The sequence below is a fragment of the Muscardinus avellanarius genome (assembly GCF_963383645.1).
Source record: "Muscardinus avellanarius genome assembly, chromosome: 17".
In the NCBI taxonomy this organism is placed as follows: Eukaryota; Metazoa; Chordata; class Mammalia; order Rodentia; family Gliridae; genus Muscardinus; species Muscardinus avellanarius.
In genome coordinates this window covers 57,668,992-57,691,056 of record NC_137803.1, presented here as the reverse complement: position 1 = coordinate 57,691,056, position 22,065 = coordinate 57,668,992, and the positions used below count along the sequence as shown (strand labels likewise).

At 44.4% G+C, this 22,065-nt stretch overlaps 1 protein-coding gene across 19 annotated transcripts in view; it reads left to right on the top strand.

The window, feature by feature from the left end:
- The window catches only part of DLGAP1 (DLG associated protein 1), a gene marked incomplete at both ends in the record, with an annotated part of 318,043 nt that overhangs the window by 140,035 nt on the left and 155,943 nt on the right, over positions 1–22,065 (top strand). For 11 of the 19 annotated variants that reach the window (XM_080714555.1, XM_080714556.1, XM_080714553.1 and 8 more), the window contains one exon: positions 6,261–6,501. In XM_080714555.1, coding sequence (XP_080570681.1) covers positions 6,261–6,501 — 241 coding nt within the window. Of the gene's footprint in view, positions 1–6,260; positions 6,506–22,065 lie in introns of all 19 variants that reach the window. The other 8 variants (XM_080714544.1, XM_080714559.1, XM_080714557.1 and 5 more) reach the window with 1 other exon arrangement.

The window sequence follows — 22,065 nt, the reverse complement described above, 5'->3', positions numbered from 1 at the left end:
ACTTGGTAGTGAGATTGGTAGCAATATTTTCATCTACCGACATCACATTATTTAAACTGTTTCCTTCATCAAGCCTCAAAATATTTTTTTAGAAAAGTATGTGCACCTCTTTAATGGTCTTGGAGATTTCAACTGAGAATATTTTGGGCCTGGGCTTTTATTTGCTGACAGGGTTCTGGCTGCTTCGATCTCATTGCTTGTTATTGGTCTTTTTAGATTTTCTGTACCTTCTTGGTTCAATTTACGTAGGTTACATGTGTCCAAAAGTTGTTGATTTCTTCTAGATTTTATGATTTATTAGAATACACGTTTTCAACGCTCCTCTGGGTTCCCGTGGTATCTGGTGATATCTCCCTTTTGTCTCTTGTCTTATTGACTTGGGTTATTTCTTTCTTTTGGTTAGATTGGCTAAGGGTTTGTCAATCACGCTTGTCTTCTCAAAAAATCAACTTTTTGTTTGACTGAGGAGGCATTTCTGTATTCTCTTTTTCGTTGGACTTATAGGCAGAGAGATCAAATGATTTGAAAAAGAATGAAAAGTAAATTATCATCAAAATCTTTCTTTTTGTATTTTTATTGGTACATTGTAATTATACATCATCGTGAGATTCAAAGTGATACGAACACACATACACACATCACTGGTGTATTTCTCTCTGTATCCCAAAGAATCTTTAACAATGTTCAATGCCAGAGGATGATAGAATATCATTTTGCGGGGGAGGGTAGTACTGGGGGTGGAGGCCAGGGGCTTTTTCTACCTCCAGGCTATGTTCCCAGACCTATTTTATACTTTTTATTTGAAAACAGGGCCTCACTAAGTAGTGGAGGCTGACTTTTAACCTGTGCAATCCCCCTGTCTCAGCCTCCCAAGTGCTAGAATTGTAAGCATGTGCCACCACACCCAGCTTAGAACAGCATTTTAATATACTCAATGGGAAAAAATGTGACCAGTGATATTTATATCTAGAAAAACTAACATTTAAATATAAAAGGCAAAAAGCTGCGCGTGGTGGCACACGCTTGTAATCTCAGCATTTGGGAGGCTGAGACAGGAGGATCGATCGTAGTTTGTATACAGCCTCAGGTGCTTAGTGAGGCCCTTTGCAACTCAGTGAGACCCTATTTCAAAATAAAGAATAAATAGGGCTACGGGGAGTAACTCAGGTAGAATGTCCCTGGGTTCCATTCCTAGTACTGCAAAAAAAATTATATATGTATATATATATATATATAATTATATAAATTATATATGTATATATGTGTATATGTATGTATGTATGTATATATATGGCATGCAAAAATCATTATATACTTGGATGAATGCAGGAAATGTTGTTCCTAAGAGTCCATCCTGAGTAATTTACTAGAAAATTAATTCTTTTTTTTTTTTTTTTTTTTTTGCGGTACTGAGGATGGAACCATGAAACCCAGGGACATTCTACCTCCAAGCTACACCCCCTGGCCTATTTTTTTACTCTTTATTTTGAAACAGGGTCTCACTGAGTTGCAAAGGGCCTCACTAAGTAGCTGAGGCTGCCCACGAACCACAGTCATCCTGTATCAGCCTCCCGAATGCTGGGATTACAAGTGTGAGCCACCACGCCCGGCTAGAAAATGAAATTTAGGCAATCAAAATGACCACCTGTGAGAACTAGTTAGCTGCAGACATTAAACACGTAGCTACCTGTGGAGCTAAGACTGAATGAGGGTTTGCATGTTCTGACCATGTAGACATAGCTCAGCTGCTTTTTAATGAGGGAAGAATGAAGGATATACATGCAAAATAATTGTTCTCATAATCAAATATGGGGAACAGGTATCATTATTCTGAAGTAGTCATGAGCACATTTCTGAAAAAAGGCAAGTGAATAATTATAGAATATTCCAATTGCATCATCTCCTATGTCCTTGAGAACTAGGATCTTGAGTATGGAATAAAGATACGAAATAAATATAATAAAAAAGAGATTACATAAAACATTGATATATGAATTTATATCATATGGAAATATATCCTAGATCTATCTAATCTTTATTCTGAAAAAGTCTCAGAGTAAAGATTAATTCAGTAGCAACCACGGTCACACTGCCTAGTGCCACATTCTGCCTTAATACCATGTTCACTAAAGGGCTTTTTTTTTTTTTTTTTTTGGGCGGGTCTGGGGATGGAACCCAGAGGCATTTGACCTCCGAGCTACACCCCCTGTCCAATTTTTTTATTCTTTATTTTGAAACAGGGTCTCACTGAGTTGTGGAGGGCCTCACTAAGTAGCTGAGGCTGTCCGCGAACCTCCATCCTCCAGTCTCAGCCTCCCAAATGCTGGGATTACAAGCGTGCGCCACCATGCCTGGCTCCACTAAAGGTCATTTTGGAAATAGGCTAGTTCCAGGACTGAACGGGAAAGGTATTAGATGAGTTTGGAATACCTTGCCATAGCTGATCAAGAAAACTATAAAAGTTTCTTATCAAAAGGACCCAAGAGACAATGTAAGAGGCCCCCACTGGCCAACGATCGCACAAATTCGAGTTCACTGGGAATAATAAAGCGGACTTAAAATTATTGTGTCAGTCAGCTTTCCATCATTGTACCAAATATCTGAGCTAAGTCAACTTAAAGGAGGGAAGGCTTATTTCAGTTCATGGTTACAGAGATTTAGTTAGTCCATGGTTGGTAGGTTCTGTTGCTTAGTAGGCCCTGTTGCTTTGGGGCCGTTGGCAAGACAGAGTATCCTGCTGGGGAAGAGGCTGCTCATTCACGGGTGGCTGAGATTCCAAAGACAGGAAGGGGCTGGAACTCAACATCCCCAGCCCCAGTGGCCCAGTAGGCCCTACCTCTCAGAGGGCTCACCAGCTCCCACAGCACCACCAGCTGCTGACCAAGCCCCAAGCCTTCATCACATGCACCATAGCAACTATCAAGTATTTTTTAAATCTGTAGTTAGTATATATATATATATATATATATATATATATATATATATTTTTTTTTTTTTTTTTTTGGTGGTACTGGGGTTCCTGGAAACCCCTCTATCTCCAGGCTACACTCCCAGACCTATTTTATATTTTTTATTTGGAAACAGGGTCTCTTAAGCCAGAGAGGCTGGCTCCGAACCAGCGTGATCGTCCTGTCTCCGCCTCCCAAGCGTGGGGATTACAAGCGTGCGCCACCACGCCTGGCAGTTTTTATACTTTTTAATTCATTGTCCTTGGAAGATAAGAGGGAACAAATTTATCATCTCAAAGAATTGTAGGTAGAGGGGGAAGGGGAAATCAAGCATTTATCTTTTCATTCCCATATAAACTAAGCCTTAAGTGATATCATATAACCTAAGAGAGGAAGTATTTCTTTGTTAAAATATTCCAGCTATTAATTGTAAAAGGAATGGTTGGGTTTTTTGGGTTGTTTTTTTTGTTTGTTTTTTTTTTTTTTTTTTTTTTTTTTTGGTAGTAATGGAGTTCCTGGAAGCCCTTCTACCTCCAGGCTACACTCCCAGACCTATTTTATATTTTTTTATTTGGAAACAGGGTCTCTTAAGCCAGCGAGGCTGGCTCCGAACCAGCGTGATCGTCCTGTCTCCGCCTCCCAAGCGCGGGGATTACAAGCGTGCCCACCACGCCCGGCTGGAATGGTTGGGTTTGAATATTGCCAGTTTTCAGCCCCGATGAGTGAGCAGAACCATCATCAAGTATAAGTGAGCTCTAACAACACAGGAGATAACCCAGATACAATGTGTCCTTCGGTGACCACTAGTCACATCAAAAAGAACTGAACCTGAGCGAGATCAAGTCCCCGGATCTAGCTTACCAATTTTAAAAAATATAAAAAATAGAACATTCCACCACGAGTATAAAATCGGCAAACTCTATAAACTGTGGGAAGTTGCGCTAGTCAAATGACACAAATTCTTTAATAGATAAACCACAATCAAAAGAAATGTACATCAAAGATGAATTAAAAGATGTCTCCAATTCTTTTCAATGAAAGACTAAACTATAAGATTCAGAAAGACACAACTAGGTGAAGAAAATTTGTATATACTTAACCTAAATAGTTAAGTAAGGAACAAGTGTGGAATTATATTTACTTTATCATTTGAGTTTTTTTTTTTTAAATAGGAGAGGAGCATACAAACCTTCTAGAAAGCTATGCATCTAAGTTTAATGGCTGTTACTTTGGTAGGACTATATATTTTACTATTTCTTTCTAATGTTTGATATGTCATTCAAAAAGGAAATATCAAGCCAGCCGTGGTGGCACACACTTGTAATCCCAGCATTTGGGAGGTTGAGACAGGATTGTGGTTCGAGGACAGCATCAGCTACTTAGCGAGGCCCTTTGCAACTCAGTGAGACCCTGTTTCAAAAAATGGAGAATAAAAATTAGGGCTGGGGGTGTAGCTCGGAGGTAAAATGACCCTAGGTTCCATCCCCAGAACTGCAAAAAAAAAAAGGAAATATCAAACTCTGTGTGTGTGTGTGTGTGTGTGTGTGTGTGTGTGTAGAGAGAGAGTGAGAGACAGACAGACAGACAGACAGACAGACAGACAGACAGACAGACAGACATATGGAGAGAAAGTTTACTGCTTACTTTGAAATCATTTCAAACTTACAAAAGACTCCCATGTATCTACAAAGCCTCCCGTGTATCCCTGACCCAGATCCCAATTCACTGACTTTTTCCTGGGGTTCGGGTGCACTGGTCCATTCTTTTTTTCCGTCATCCATTGATAGTTGCCGACACCCTATCCCTTTATCTCTAAATGTCCATGTACTTCCTAAAAAATGAAGTTTTCCAGATAAAGATATAGATGCCATTTTTAATATGGAAGCATGTAGTTATTTGCTTTATTCAGTGATTTTATGTCAAATGAAGGATGTGAAATTATTATATTTTAGTAAAGACTTATTAAGAAATGTGTGTTTTTTCTACCTGTGACTTAAAGTAACTGGTCGTTTTTATCTGAAGTTTAAAGAAATTAGCCATTACTGGAGTACATCTTCAGATAACGCAGAATAAGGAGGCAGTGAAAATTATAATAATTTTTGGTATGTGGTCTAAGCTTAATTACAGTCTAACCTATTAAATTTCCCATTACTCAAAAACTTAATCTTAGAAAAAATAGAGACAAGAAATCCTGTAAGGTAACAGAAAATTGAAAATTGGCCCCAAATCTCCGGCAAATAGCTACAACGTGACTGGGACATTTAGTTGACTGTGTTGTTTTGTAAGCAGTACTCAGACCCAATGTAAGTCATATACAGAATACAAATCAATAAAAACCAGTTCTTCAAAATAAGACGGCCTCGGTTCAGAAATCTTTTTAAACACATTTATAAACCCTTTGTGGATCATATCAGCTTGCTATAAAGAAGAGTAAAACCTGTAAATAATTTGAAAGTCTTGGTAGTGCTTTTCAAGATTTTGACATATCTGGGTTTAGCCTATTTTTGTGCAGGATGTATCTCGCCAGAAAATATAGGGCATGTTTCCATAGTTTGCACTCCATTAAGCTTGAAAGTATTTAACGAACTAGTCACTTGAAAAGGCACAGTAAAAATACCAGTTTCTAAAATATTTGTGCTAAAAAGTTACACTGAAATAAATGAACAGCGGATCGATAAAATTCTTCTTTGAATTCAAGTTAAAAGCCGGGCGTGGTGGCCCGCTCTTTTAATCCCAGCATTCGGGAGGCTGAGACAGGAGGATCGCGGTTCGCAGCCAGCCTTAGCTACTTAGTGAGGCCCTTTGCAACTCACTGAGAACCTGTTTCAAAATAAAGAATAAAAGTAATAGGGCTGGGGGTGTAGCTCGGAGGTAGAATGTCCCTGGGTTTTATCCCCAGTACCGAAAAAAAAATTTTTTTTTCTAGTTATAAATAAGGAGGGGATGAACAGATACTGAGCATGCATGGAGCCCTGGATTATGTCCCCAACACGAAAATAAATCAACGAATAAATGAATGAAATCAGTATATAGAGAATCCGTCCTGGCATGCTTTGGAATTAAGCTTGCCAGTACCCTTTTCCTAGCATTCTCAAGACAAACCTCCCTTCTCCCTTCCTGCAAAACGTGATGACACGACATCCGTAGCCATCATTAGCTAGAGTCTGTAACCAAAGGAAATAAAACGCCCTTGAGTCTAATGCCATCAGATGCTGCTTTTTCTTGGGGAGACTTTAATTCCAAGATGCTCAGAGAGGGACGCCCCCCACCAGATGGCCAACTAACCCCGAGCTGTCGCCCACGTGTGCACAGGTGAGCGAGATGGAAGTGAACGGGCAGTTCGAGTCCGTGTGCGAGTCGGTGTTCAGCGAGCTGGAGTCGCAGGCCGTGGAAGCGCTGGACCTGCCCATGCCCGGCTGCTTCCGCATGCGGAGCCACAGCTACGTGCGCGCCATCGAGAAGGGCTGCTCCCAGGACGACGAGTGCGTGTCCCTGCGCTCGTCCTCCCCGCCGCGCACCACCACCACCGTGAGGACCATCCAGAGCAGCACCGGTGAGTGGCACCCGCACCCGCCCGCGGCCTCCTGCGGGCCCGCACGGCTGTCCTAAAAGAGGCTGCCTTGCTGATGCTCATACGGTTGCCAGTAACAGAATGCCACCTGTGCCCTACTAAGCAAAGGTTTTCTTCTCTGCCGGCTTCTAACCCCACCTCTGGCCGCACTCAAGCGCTTCCCTCCCTCTCCAGCTCTATCGCTGGGATCAACAGGGGAAAACACAACCCCGGCACCATGAGGGAGAGGCAGCGCAGCAAGCTAGGTCCCACTCTCCATAAGTAGGCTCTGACTTTTAGGGCGGTAACCCTAAAATGAACCAGATACCCTGCTTCTTGTGTGTCACAGAATTGGAATGTTTTCTTTAAATTCCAGACAGACACCAAGGGCCTATTCCACAAGACTTGAAGCATCACTGTAAGGAGATTAAAAAAAAAGAAGAAACGGATGGCCCGATAATATTGATTGAACACTTTATGAGTTTTATTATAACAGAGCAGATTTACTTCATTATTTATAAGTTTTCTATCATGTAGACATAGTAGCTCCTTCCCTCAAAAAAAAACTGTATTTAGGTTTACTCGTTTAAACTGTATTTTTTTTTTTTTGTCAGTAGATTTTAGGTACTGAGGCCCAGAAAAGCTTAACTGGTTTCCATGACACTGGTATCTGCAGAGAATGGGACCCTGAGTTATATATGACTAGAGAAATATCACAGTTGGGTTCCAAGAAGAAAATCCCTCCTAGCTGGGGGTGGTGGCACACGCTTGTAATCCCAGCATTTGGGAGGCTGAGACCGGAGGATCGCGGTTCGCAGACAGCCTCAGCTACTAAGTGAGGCCCTCCGCAACACAGTGAGACCCAGTTTCAAAATAAAGAATAAAAAATTGGGCAGGGGGTGTATCTCGGAGGTCGAAAAAGAAATCTCTCCTTCTTAACCAGGTTCAACATAATGATTGACTTTAGGGTAACTCCAATAGAGGAATTTTGCCAGAAGATCATAAAACTTAGAGTCAAGATAAATAATGATAAATAATTTAGAAGGAAAAGCCTGTGCCAGAATTAGTGTATTACTCAGTTTTCACTCTTGGCACACCAAATGTCAGCCATAACCTAGAGCTTTCCCAGGTTTCAGTAATGAGTCCTCCAACTGGAGTTAAAATCCTACTAACTAGAGAGACGGGACTGAGGTAGGAGTCCTTAAAAACCATCAGAGGTTAAATAAAGGAGTTTGCTGTTGACCGCTGCAAACTGAGATCTCAGGGAATGCAAAGGGATGCTTCTACACACTGCAGGGCTTCTGGGAAGAGCTGTCTATCTCCAGACCCACGACGGGGGATGTACACTCTTGTTCAGTAGGAAATTCTCCAGCAGCAGTGACAGAGAAGATGAATCAATTAAGTAAGATGGGTTTACAAAAGAGAAAAATGTCTTTCACAGAGATCCACCATGGACATATTTATGTGGTTGCATTCATGCAGTGGACGTGGCTGTGAAGGTCTGCTTTGTGCCTACAGCATATCACTGTGTCTGCTGGTGTGCCTCAGTTTCCCCGCCCCCACAACCCTCCCCTCATGTTCGGTCCATTCCTCTCTATAACGATCTCGTGTCTACCAGTTGAAATTGTTACTTAACTCCACAAAATGCAGAGCCTGGCCCAGAAGGGCCAGGGGCACCTTCGGGAGAGCAGTCGGGAAGGGAAGGACCGGGCTCAGTCCTCCCTCGGTGAATGAGCAGTGTTGGGGATACAGCACTGAGAGGCTCTGGACGGCTTCGTCCTGCTCCCCTGTGGATGGATTTTGTGTTTTTGTCGTAGTTAATTTACTTCCCTTCGTGTTCCATGCTCTTGGCTCCCGACATCTACAGCCCTGGACCTGTCTAAGACCCTTCCCAGAAACTCTGGAGGCTCCCAGAGTTCAGACTATAGGACTGCCCAGCAAAATCCGGGCCACTCAGTTAACTGTTACATTCATAGTGAATAATTTTGTAGTAAAAGTCTACGTCCAGTATTGGATGGGAAATACTTATACTACCAAGTATTTGGAGTGATTGTGCTTATGTTAGCATAATCCAACAGGCCTGTTCCGGGAAGATGCCTGGGACCTGAGAGAATGTTCTGAGTTATTCCACGCAGAATCCAAATTGAGCCTGAGGGACCTTAGCCAGAGGCCTTATATGGGAGAACACCCAAAGCAAGAAGTCAGGACAGCCACGCGGTGGAGACGCGTCCTCTCCTCCTGAGCTTCCTCCGTCCCTCCTCCTCCTTCTGGGTCTTGTCCTAAGAACAGGGTCACCCCTGCCTGCAGCTCTTGGGGCTGGAGGGTTCCAGTCTGGTCTCCCCTCAGGAAGACGTGACTTGCTCCTTGGGAGTGGGGCGGGGGTGAAGGAGGGCGTGCTGGGTTTTTAAACAAAAAAGCTGTTAGCTTTACTCTGGCTCATCAAACTCAACATTGTGATGTGTGATCTTTACAGTCATAGAAAAACAGTTTAAACCGGGCGTGGTGGCGCACGCTTGTAATCCCCGCACTTGGGAGGCGGAGACAGGAGGATCGCGCTGGTTCGGAGCCAGCCGCGCTGGCTTCAGAGACCCTGTTTCCAAATAAAAATATAAAATAGGTCTGGGAGTGTAGCCCAGAGGTGGAAGGGTTTCCAGGAACCCCAGTACCACCAAAAAAGAAAAAAGAAAAACAAACAGTTTAAAAACAGTTTAAATACTTAACCATGATTCTCAGTAAGTCTATCAGATGTTTCAAATGCACCTTTAGAAATTCCAGTATCACCTTTTGCGGTCTCTTTACACCACAGATCTGTCCTTTTTAAGATAACTATTATTTTATAGTGTAATAAGGTTCTGTGTCCTGTATTCTGCCTCTCCACACTACTCCTGTGCGTTGCTCCTTACACACACACATGTGCACACACACACACACATGCACATATGCACACACACAGGTAACTTTTCTTTTCTCTCTCACATGATCTCAGTACTCACCTATTAATTTCTTTATCTTACTTATATTTATCTTATATAATTTCTTTATCTTCTTATATTAAATCAGATACAATTTCCTATAGAAAACACAGAATTTCGGTTTCCCCACAGGACCTTCTAATTTTTGAAAGAATGTGCTCATCTGCGGAAATCAGGAAGTGAGCTTGCTGGAATCTGAATGACCCCTCTGCACACGGGCCAGATGTACACCCGGGCTCTGAGGGATGCTCACAGTCCAGATGCACACCCGGGCTCTGAGGGATGCTCGTGGTCCTTTTGCTTCTCTTCCTCTGCCCGTTGCTTTGGATATTCACAACAGATTTCATTTTTCCTCAACTTCCCCCTGTCCTGAAAAAAAAAATCTTGAATTTGGCCGACTGCTGGTATTAGGTATAACTTTCCTCCCACAATCTACACTCTTAAACTTTGATTTTTTTTTTGCCTGCCCATTTTAATTATTTAAATTTTCAATATAATATACAATTCAGACTTACTTCTCCAGACTTTCCCTTTGTTCATATTACCAAAATGAAATGACAGACAAAAGTCCTCAGAAGAGTCTGAAGCCACAGAAGTCATAGTGATAGCCAGGCACGGTGGCACAAGCCTGTAATTCCAGTACTTGGGAGGCTGAGGCAGGAAGGTCACAGGTTCGAAGCCAGCCTGGGGGGTGTAGCTCAGAGGTAGGATGCCCCTGGGTTCAACCCCAGTACCACACACACACACACACACACACACACACACACACACACACGAGTTGCAACGATGGCTCAGCTGTGAGTGGCCACAGGAATCTCCTAGGTGCCATTAGCAGAAAAGGAAGGATGGACAGAGAGATTCTACAATCCGGAAGTGAGTGAGTGATTAACGTTCATGCTTCCTTTGATTTATTGACTTCTTGCTTTATCTAACTCTGATAGCATCTTATATTCTCTCTCAGCATCTTTAATTCTATCTTAAAGAGCCGGGCGAGGTCACGCACGCTTGTGATCCCAGCATTGGGAGGCTGAGACCAGAGGACCGGGGTTCAAGGACAGCCTCAGCTACTTGTGAGGCCCTTTGCAACTCAGTGAGACCCAGTTTCAAAATAAAGAATAAAAATAGGGCTGGGGGTGTAGCTCAAAGGTAGAATGGCCCTGGGTTCCATCCCCAGTACCAGCAAATAAATAAATACATAAAGAAATACATAAAGAAATCTATCTTAAAGTCAATAATAAAGTAGTTTATTATCTACCTTAATAACCCAGATCTTCATCTAATAGATTCAACACATTTTTTAAAAATAAGATTCTTGTGTGTGTGTGTGGTACTGGGGTGGAACCCAGGGCTTTTCTACCTCCGGGCTACACTCCCAGACCTATTTTATACTTTATTTGGAAACAGGGTCTCGCTAAGTTGCTGAGAGCCTCAGTAAGTAGCTGAGGCTGGCTTCGAACCTGCGCGATCCTCCTGTCTCGGCCTCCCAAGCGCGGGGATTACAAGCGTGCGCCACCACGCTCGGCAATAAGATTCCTTTTTAATTGACATGTAGTCATTGTACGCATGGGGCAGAGCCTGGTGTTTCGATACATGTATTCACTGTGTGGTGACCAGATCAGGTCAATCAGCGTGCCTGTCATCTCCAAAAGGTACCATTTTAAGGTGGAGAATATATGACCACAAAGCCAAAGATATCTATTATCTCATCCTCTACAGAAAAGGTTCTCCACACCTATCCAAGCCTTTGAACCCATGTTAAGGTAAGCAAACTTAGCATGTGAGAGGCCCTGGGTTCAAGGGAGAGGGAGACAGAGGGAGAAAAGTGCCGGGTCTCTAGCTGGAGGCAAAGTCAACATTAACACACACACGTGCGCACACGTTCCAGCAGACGGCCCTTTACTCCTCTGGGTCCCTGCTCCAGAAATTATCCTTTGCATACACACAAAGAAATTATTCACAGAAATTATACACAGAAATTATTCTTTTACATTAACATGAAGCGAAAGGTTTAAAGCTAAATTATTCACAGAAATTATTCACAGAAATTATACACAGAAATTATTCTTTTACACACAAAGAACCGCAGTTTCTTTGTGTGTAAAAGGAGACTGTGATGCTGCTTCTCTTACCAGCCTAAGTGACCATTTTTGGAGAAAACCCAGAGTTCAGAGAAATCTCCTTTCTTCTGCCAGGTGCTAAGTTAAATTAATAGATCCTTTTCATACAGCAGCGAGCGAAAGGTTCAGAAGTCCAAGGGACGGATAGCAATCGAAGGCCTCTGGAACAAAGTGCTTCTGTTTTCTATTCAAGATAAAATCAAGTAAGAAATATTGGGAGAGTGCCCGGCCTGGTACCTTGTCCCTCTACTAATGAAGTTTTCTTATTGGAATCTCTTCAAGTAGAACCGGGGACAGCCACTCATCCCCACTCTGAAAGGCAGAGACAGAGAGAGACAGAGAGACAGAGAGGAGAGAGAGTGCTTTGTATTTTTATATCTGAGAAAGCCGACAGTGACACATTTCAGAAGATTTTTACTCATAACTTTTCCCTTCTGTTTTGGGGCACTTGAGATGGATTCCTCGATATTATAAACTCATAAAAGTACAAAAGTTCCATTAGGCATGGAGCAAAATTTAAAACCTAAAGAACAAGCTGATTATGATGACACACGTCTGTCATCCCAGTATACACACATGCTTATAATCCCCATGCTTTGGAGGCTGAGGCAGGAGGATTGCAGGTTCGAGGATGGCCTCAGAAAGTAGTGAGACTCTCATCAACCTAGCAAGACCCTGTTTCCAATAAGAAATAAAATCAGACGGGGAGTGTATCTCAAAGATAGAATGCCTCTGGGTTCATTCCCCAGTACCACACACACCAAAAAAAATTTTTTTTGAAAACTCTTTTATTTAAAAATTAAGATTGTTTGCATATTTTTGCTTGGTCTTTATATGTTTATTGGTACAATATAATTACAGTAAGATTCAAAGTGATACAAACTTGCATGCACACAGCACTTGGCATATTTCCCTCCATATACCTGCCCCTCCCACTCCCCATCCCTCACAGTACACACTAGTGAGATTGATCGTGAAACCTTGTATGGCGGTCCAGTTGCTTTTTTTGGCATGGTATCTCATGCTGGTTTGTCTATGAAGCGAAAGGTTTAAAGCTAAATCAGAGGTGTGAAAGCCAGAAATTTAAATGAATAAGGAAAAAGCCAGCCTGGCTTGGTGACACGTGCCTGTAATCCCAGTTACTTGAGAGGCTGAAAGAGGAAGATTACGAGTTCAAGACCTGCCCCAGCAACTTAGCAAGATTCTCAGCTACCTAGTGAGACCTTGCTTCAAAATAAAAAATAAAGGCCAAAATAATGAAGATAAAATAGAGAAATGTCCAAATTAGGAAAAAATAAAAATAACAAATTAAAAAGGAGAAGCCTGGTGTGGTGGCTCATGCCTGTAATCCCAGCATTCGGGAGGCTGAGACAGGAGGATCGTGGTTTTTGGCCAGCCTCAGCTACTTACTGAGGCCCTTTGCAACTCAGTGAGACCCTGTTTTAAAATAAAGAATTAAAGCCGGGCGTGGTGGCGCACGCTTGTAATCCTGTGCTTGGGAGGCGGAGACAGGAGGATCGTGCGGGTTCAAAGCCAGCCGCACTGCCTTAAGAGACCCTGTTCCCAAATTTAAAAATATAAAATAGGTCTGGGAGTGTAGCCTGGAGGTAGAAGGGTTTCCAGAAAACCCAGTACCACCAAAAAAAAAATAAAATAAAGAATTAAAAATAGGGCTGGGGGTGTGGCTAGGAGGTAGAAAGCCCCTGGGTTCCATCTCCAGTACCGCAAAAAAAAAAAAAAAAAAAAGAAAGAAAGAAAAAGAAAAGGGGGGACTATAGGTATAGCTTGGAGGAAGGATGCCTCTGGATTCAATTTTCAGTACTGTGAAAGAGGAAAAAAGAAAAGAAAAAGAAAAAAGGGAAGAAACAAAAAGAAAGAAGAAAGAAAAAGCCTATGTAAAGAAAATACTCTTTGGGTTTAATATTTCACCTAACACTTGGGCATTTTGGTGAATTTAAATGATCAGATATCCAGCCCCTTGATCCAGCCATGGTGCCGTCAGACAGCCGTGAATAGAAAAAAGAATTTTTGCCAACTCATGTGTAAACCAAGCAGGTGGCAAGCTTTGTTTTGTGGCTAATGAAAAGGCCAGGGGTCTCTGCCCTGGAATCAAGTAAAGAAAAAAAAAGGAATTTAATCCTAACCTGACAGACCTCTTTATTGAGCTGTAAAGCAAAAGCCTGAAACGACCGAGTCACAAAGGTCAACCGAAACCGTAAGTTAGCAAATTCAGGCTTCTTAAGTGGAATATTTGTTATTTGAAAAAAGTTTCCAGAAAATTAATGCTATGACAAAGGCCCTGAAACTTCACTTTCTGGCTTTGGCGATGCCTCCACTGGCATCGTTTTGTCTTGGAAGAAGCTGCTTTGTTGAGAGGCGGCTGGTCCAGCTCCTCCTGGACTGGAACCGTCGTAGCAAAATAGTCACTACTGGAAACCGTACAGGGCATTAATGCCACAGCTGCCCCATGGGCTACGGGGGTAGACACTGCTTATCCCGGGTGGTGAGCAAGCCCTGGGCTCCTGTTTCTCCTGCCCCGACTTCCCGCCTTGCTTTCAAGTGTCCTTGGTTAAAAACAGAGCAGACAAAAAAGAATAATACTACGCCTGGCGTGGTGGCGCACGCTTGTAATCCCAGCACTGGGGAGGCTGAGACGGAAGGATCGTGGTTCTTGGACAGCCTCAGCTACTTGTGAGGCCCTTTGCAGCCCTTAGTGAGACCCTGTTTCAAAAAAAAGACTAAAAAATAGGGCTGGGGTGTAGCTCAGAGGTAGAATGCCCCTGGGTTCTATACCCAGTACTGCAAAAAAAATAAAATAATAATAATACTGCGATTTCCTGTGTTGGCATTAGAAACATCCTTCTATTCATTTTAATGACGCATCAGTGAGCATGAAACTTAATCCTCTGAAGGTTTTCTATGCCACCTGCTGGTGTCTGACTGTGGTGCAAATTCTACCACCATACAAAAGAAATTTCATCCTTTATCCCATCCTTTTCTTCAAATTATCAGCAATAAAACAGAGAAGAGAGTAACTCGTTCAAGCTAGCTCTAAAAATATAATATACCGTCAAAATTTAATTAGTCTTTATCCCTAGAATATCTTATGATTTCAAGTAGATTGTAGTTTTATTTTAAAAAATTAATATTGCGTAGCCAGTATCATGTTTTAGAGCTGTGTCCCTGACATGGGGATGAGAGTTCATCAGGACGGAAGCACATCTTGAATTTCTGGGTAGAATTTCCCCTCTAGCTCTCTAAGACCAACCTTAAAATTCTTTTTCATCTAGCATTCCTAACGCATGACATATTTCCTCCCACGATGAAATTTCAACAAAAATTGGCCTCTCGTAAAATGTTGATTACGGCCAGAAAATTGTAATGAGACCATGCTCGCTTTTGTCTTTTTCGTAGAACTTCTCCCCGTCATCCTTTCACTTTCTTAAATATATTTTCATCGGTTCATCGTGGTTATACGTCATTCCTTTTTTCCCTTTGTATTTAGATGTAGCTACAGATTTGCCGTGTTACAAAGAGGACCCTCATAACTCTTACCCAGTTTCCACCGACAGTTGCACCCTGGGTAACTACACAACAACTTCAAAACCAAGATGGGTGATCCATAAGGTATATCTGAATGGTGCATATTTTGTGCTAGAGTAGATCCCTGTAATCACCAGTCCCCGGAGAGGCACAGAGCAGTGCCATCCCCACGAGCTCCGGAGTGTCCCTTTAATCTCAGCCAAGGAGAGATAACTACCCTGTGTGTGTGCCTAGATGTGGACAGTAAGAGCCATATCACCCTTGGCTTCAAATGTCATTTAGTATGTTTCGGAGAATAAGAGTCTCCTATATTCCCAGACTGTATTCTACTACAGCTACCATATCTTCTGCCAGATTTGGTAAATGTGTAGCCATTATTTTTTATGTGTGTGTTTAAATAGATACAGACATACATCCGCTTTGTTAGAGCACGTCACAGTGGGGTTCCGGGTGTGGAGCCCACATGCCCTCGGTGTGTTTTCCTCTGCCGCCTACCCCACTCCCTGGACACATTAGTGGAATTGGAAGTAATGCCTTCATGTGTCGCCACAGAAGGTTTCCAAGGGTTTCCTTCCTCAGTACCCCTCTCCCTCCTCCTTAGCCTTCCCCGGTGCCCCTTGACCATTCTACCGGTTTCTCTCTGTATTATTTAAGGTCTCTTATGTTTCCTATCTTCTATCTAACTTCCACATATGAAAAGAAACATAAATCTTTGACTTTCTAAGACTAGTTCATCTTACTCATCATCATAGTCTCTAGTTTCATCTATTTTCCTACAAATGGCGTAACTTTGTCGTTCCTGATGGCTGAGAAAAATTCCACTGTGTGTCTAGACCACATTTTTGTTATCCGTGCACCTGTTGATGGACACCTGGGTTGGTCCCTAAATGGGCTATCGTGACCTGTGCCACTGTAAACATGGAAAGACATGTGTCACTCTCGTATTCTTACTTCTTTTGGAAAGATACTGAAGCGTGGTGTGGCTGGGTCGCATGGTGGCTCCATCCTGGTATCTGGGGGAACTTCTACACTGATCTCCACAGTGGCTCTACTAATTTGCAGTACATCTGAGTACTAATTACGCAGTGGACAACACTTCTGTGTCCCCTCAGCCTCGCCAACATTGATTATTGTTTGTGTTCATTATAATTATTATTATTATTATTATTATTATTATTATTACTTGCAGTTCTGGGGATGGAACCCAGGGCATTCTACCTCCAAGCTTCACCCCCAGCCCTATTTTTATTCTTTATTTTGAAACAGGGTCTCACTGAATTCCAAAGGGCCTCACTAAGTAGTAGCTGAGGCTGTCCACAAACCACGATCCTCCTGTCTCAGCCTCCCAAGTGCTGGGATTACAAGATGCGCCACCACGCCCAGCTTTTATATAGCTTTTTTTTTAATATCCAAATACTATGGCACAAAAGCTCAACAATCTTGATTTTTTTTCTAGCCCAGAGGTAGAAAAGCCCCTGAGTTCCACCCTCAGTACCAAAATAAATAAATAAATAAACAAATAAATAAATAGTCAGGCCTGGTGGTGCACACCTGAATCACAGTACTTGGGAGGCTGAGACAGAAGGATCTCAGGTTTGAAACTGGCCTCAGGAACTCACTGAGGCCTTGTTTCCAAATTAAAAAATAATATAAGCCGGGCGAGGTGACGCATGCTTGTAATCATAGCATTTGGGAGGCTGAGACAGGAGAACGTGGTTTGCAGACAGCCTCAGCTATTCAGCAAGGCCCTTCGCATCTCAGTGAGATCCTGTTTTAAAAATAAAAAGACTAAAAAAGTAGGGCTGGGGGTGTAGCTTAGAAGTGCAACGCCCCTGGTTTCCATCCCCAGTACTGAAAAAAAAAATTAAAAAATTAAAAATAGAGCTGGGAGTCGAGCACGGTGGCGCACGCTTGTAATCCCAGCATTTGGGAGGCTGAGACCAAAGGATCGTGGTTCGTGGACAGCCTCAGCTACTATTTAGTGAAGATCTCTGCAACTCAGTGAGACGCTGTTTCAAAGAATAAAGCTGGGCGTGGTGGCGCACACTTGTAATCCCAGCGCTTGGGAGGCTGAGAAAGGAGGATCGCACAGGTTCAATGCCAGCTTCAGCTACTTAGTGAGGTTCTCAGCAACTTCGTGAGACCCTGTTTCAAAATAAATTATAAAATAGGGCTGGAGGTATAGCCCAGAGGTAGAAAGCCCCTGGGTTCCACCCCCCAGTACAAGAAAGGAAGGAAGGAAGGGAGGAAGGAAGGAAGGAAGGAAGGGAGAAAATAGGGCCGGGGGTGTATAGAAATAGCTTGAGGGTAGAATGCCCCTGGGTTCCATCCCCAGTACGTTGAACAGGATGATTGAAGGCGATCTCTAAAAAGATACTGCTTGGTTATTATCATTTATCTGTGTACACAAATCTAGGAAAGCACTCTTACAAAGCAATAAAAATAAGATTCTTATAAGAGCCTTTCCTCTGTTGGTCTGGAGTCTCCTCACAGCTGCAGTTGAGGTTTGGAAGCTTTTGTTGGGTATTTTTCAGAGGCGATTAATTTACAAACCGCAGTTGCAGGTGGTTTCTGGAAGAAGGGAGTTCAGGGCAAAGGAATAAAGCTACATCAGACCAGCTCCCGGTGTCTTAAAGACGTGATCCCTGCTTGCTCGTTGGTCTCCAACAAAGGCTCAGCCCGCAGAGCACGCGCTCAGCTTAGGCCAGGTCAGCCTGCAAAGCTCCCCACGCGGGCGCGATGAGAAGAAGAGGCTTCTGCCACAGCCTCCGTCTCATGTAACAGCGCGGGCCACCGGTGATTCAGAGAGGGACGGGACTCTGGGAAAAAGGAGAGGGAACTGTGGAGGGAGGAGGCCGGTCAGCAGCATCGTCATCCGCTAAGAGAAAGTCCTGCTGCCGATCGGCACTGGACATGCATGAAGTTATCTTGCTTCCAGATACCAGGGCAACCAAGGGTCTTGCTTTTGCCACCTGTAAGCTTCATGTGAGCTTTACCAGGTCCAGGAGAAATGGTGTTCCTGAAGCTGGGTGTGGTGGCGCAGGCCTGTAATCCCAGTACTTGGGAGGCTGAAACGAAGGGGGGTATCGCAGGTTTGAGGACAGCCTCAGTGGGTAGTGAGACTCTCATTAACCTAGTGAGACCCTGTTTCCAAATAAAAATAAAACAGGGCTGGGGGTGTTGCTTGGAGGTAGAATGCCCCTGGGTTCAATCCCTAGTACCACAAAAAGAGAGAAGGAGAGAAAGAAATGGTGTTCCTGGGTTATCTCTTGGCCTTCTCTGCAATGTGCGCCTCTCCCTTCCCACACCCTTCTATACTTCTCGTCTGCCTCCCCTTCCCCTCATCATTTCCCCCTCCGCCCTGGTATTGGGGATGGAACCCCCGGGCATTCTACCTCCACATGACACCCCTCCAGCCCTTTTCATTTGGGTGTGTGAGTGTGTGGTACTAGGGATGAAACCTAGGGGCCTTTTACCTCTGGGCTTCACCCTAGACCTATTTTATTTTTTTATTTGGAAACAGGATCTCATTAAGTCACTGACGGTTTTCATTTTAAAACAGGACCTTGTTAAGTTACCACAGCTAGCCTCGAACCTGCAGTCCTCCTGCCTCAGCCTTACAAGTATTGGGATCACAGGTGTGCACCACCGTGCCTGGTGTTGGTAAATATCACATGTTGGTAAATATCGGGACCAGGGGTGCACAGCTCAACAGCAGGAACAGATTTATTGGGGGAGAAATCTGGGAGGAGGCACCTGACCGGGAGAGAGAGTCCGCGAGAGTCAGGGCCCCCGTGGTACAGAGTAGAGGCTTTTCATGGGGCATTAGGAGGGAGGGGTAGTCACACAGTCGCGCTTCTTCCTATTGGTGGTCTTGACAGGGGGCTGGACAGGCAGGTTTATGGGCTGGGAAGGGGGTTGGTTAGGGTCACTTTTCCGGCCACTGCTGGATCTTTGTTCTCCTCCTCCTCTGGCCAGGACTCACCGCCAGACCTCACAGTGGCCACACCGTGCGAACCCGTTTTCTCTTTTCTGACATAATGTTCTTCTGGAACTCTGAGACGACATGGCGTGAGCGAGACCCCAGAATCAGCAGTTGAGTTCCCTCCGTGTGCAGGGTCCCCCTGGAAGCCATCTGTAGACAGGTGCATCTCAATTGCATCTAACAGAACGAGTTACTTCAGGCTCATTGTGAGGCGCTCCTCTGAATGTAAGAGAAACACACCTGCTGTGCTTAAGGTCCTCGTGCAGCTCGTCGGCAGACGCTTTGACTCCTGTTAGGTTTTCCGGTGGAGCTGACTGTGTAGGCGAAGGGCGGGCGCTTTACTTCCAGCCTGTGGCTGGGGTTTTGCCCTCACTGGTCGCTGTGACGCTGATGCAGAGCCCTCCTTTGGGGCTGCGCCTCCGTCCCCCTGAGAGTCAGCCTTCTGTCTCTGTAACAAATGCACGAGATGGCCAGCTTGCAGTGAGAGAAGGTTGACCTGGGTTCCTGGTCTCAGAGGTCTGGTCTGTGGTCAGTTGTCGCCGTTGTTTTGAGTCTGTGGCCAGCCGTACCTCGTACCTCATGGTGGGAGCACAGAGCAGAGCAAGGCCACCAGCTCAAGGCCAGGAAGAGACGGGCGTGGTGGCGCACGCTTATAATCCCAGCATCTGGGAGGCTGAGACAGGAGGATCGCAGTGCGCGGACAGCCTCAGCTACTTAGTGAGGCCCTTTGCAACTCAGTGAGACCCTGTTTCAAAATAAAGAATAAAAAATAGGGCTGGGTTTGTAGCTTGGAGGTAGAATGCCCCTGGATCCAATCCCCAGTACCACAAATATATATATATATATATATATATATATATATATATATATAATTTTTTTAATATATATTTATTTAAAAATAGAAAAATAGGGCTTGGGGTGTAGCTCGGAGGTAGAATGCTGCTGGATTCCATACCCAGTGCTGCAAAATAAAAAAGAAGGGAAGAAAAGTGTGCAGGTCCCAGCATTCCCCTGGAAGCCACGCCCTCAATGACCTAACGACCTCCTGCCAGGCTCCACCTCTTAAGGGTCCACCACCTCCCAATTCTGCCAGGCTGGGGACCAGGCCGTCAACGCTAGGGGCTTTAGAACATTCCAGATCCTTTCTGGGTTGTACTCTGCTCCGCCCCTGGGGTCGACCGCACCTCCACCCAGCCATACACAGCTCTAGGCTGTGCTGGAGAAACAGCTGGCCCTTCAAGCCTCCGGGCAGGTTGTGCTCATCCTTTCCAAAAAGTGACTCTGTGTAGGTTAGTTACATAATGGTGAGGCCCCGGCTGCTTACAGATCATGCGTGGCTTCTCCTGGCTTCCAAAGACAGGTTTCATAGATGCTGAGTAGGGCGCTCCTCTCTACCCCTTGAATCGGTTCTCTATCGAAATTATGGTTCGTCCTCGTCGTTGTTATTGTTGTTATTGGCGTTGTCTTGGTGCCAGGAATTCTACGTCCGAGCCCCCAGCCCATTTCTTTTTATTTTTTTTTCCCCGCAGGTCTGGGGATGGAATCCAGGGGCATTCGACCTCCGAGCTACACCCCCTGCCCTATTTTTTATTCTTTATTTTGAGACAGGGTCTCACTAAATTGCGGAGGGCCTCACTAAGTAGCTGAGACTATCCTCGGACCGCGATCCTCCTGTCTCAGCGTCCCAAGTCCAGGGATTACATGCATACACCACCACACTCGGCTCCCATTTTATTTTTTATTTTGAGACAGGGTCTCACTGAATTGCTGAGGCTGGCCTCGAACCTGTGATCCTCCTGTCTCAGCCTTCCAAATACTGTGATTATAGGCATATACCACCACACTCAGCTAAAACCCTGTTTTATAAAAAAAAAAAAAGGGGGGGGGATTAAAAGCCAGATGTGGTGACACACACCTGTAATCCCAGGACTTGAGAGGCTGAGATCATGAGGATCCCAGGTTTGAGGCCAACCTCAGCAACTTAGCACGACCCTCAGCACCTGAGCACGACCTTGTTTCAAAATTTAAAATAAACTAGGACTGGAAGAGTAACTCATAGGTAGAATGCCTCTGGGTTCAATCCCCAGTACCAAAAGAAGAAAAGAAAGAGGATTAAGATACCCATGTGTTGCTGGGCGCGGTGGGCACGCTTGTCATCCCAGCACTCGGGAGGCTGAGACAGGAGGATCGCGGTTCGCAGACAGCCTCAGCTACTTAGTAAGGCCCTCTACAACTCAGTGAGACCCTGTTTCAAAATAAAGAATAAAAAATAGGGCTGGGGTTATAGCTCAGAGGTCAAATGCCCCTGGGTTCTATCCCCAGTACCAAAAAAAAACAAAAAAAAAACAAAAAAAAACCTGTGGCCTGTGGTGTTCAGTTCTTCAGTTCTTTCTTAAGCTATTTTGATCTCAGCTCACACACACAGAAAAGCAGCAGCTATTTCAGATGTTATCACCACACCTCCAGAGCATTTGGACATTTCAGAACAGGGCAAACTCTTGATGCCCCCCCCTTGGTTGCCTACGTTTTTCTATATAATTCAGAACGGTAGATCATCTTCCAAGCGTCTTATTTTTGGATTGCCCATATGTTCATTTTTCTTTGTCCACATGGCACAGGCTAAAAACAGGCTCAGGCAAGTAACTGAGGCATCGGTGACCAGCTCGGGCCGGCCCCTCTGCGTGATGGCCACAGCGCCGCGCCGGGCGACACCTGCCCAGCTTCTCAACTACTGCGGAAGCCCAGTTGCCTGAGTGGGGCGCTCGCAGGCCCCAGCGCCGTCTGCTGTGCTGGCCGCCCTCTCTCTTGCTCCTGGCTCCGAGCCTCCTCGGCTGTGTGGTCAGTATCATCTCTCTGGGGCTCCGGCTCTTCCACATTCTGGAAAAGGCCATCGGGAGTTCAGTCACTCGCAGCTTTGCAAACTACTGCTCAGCCGATGAAGCTGTGTGTT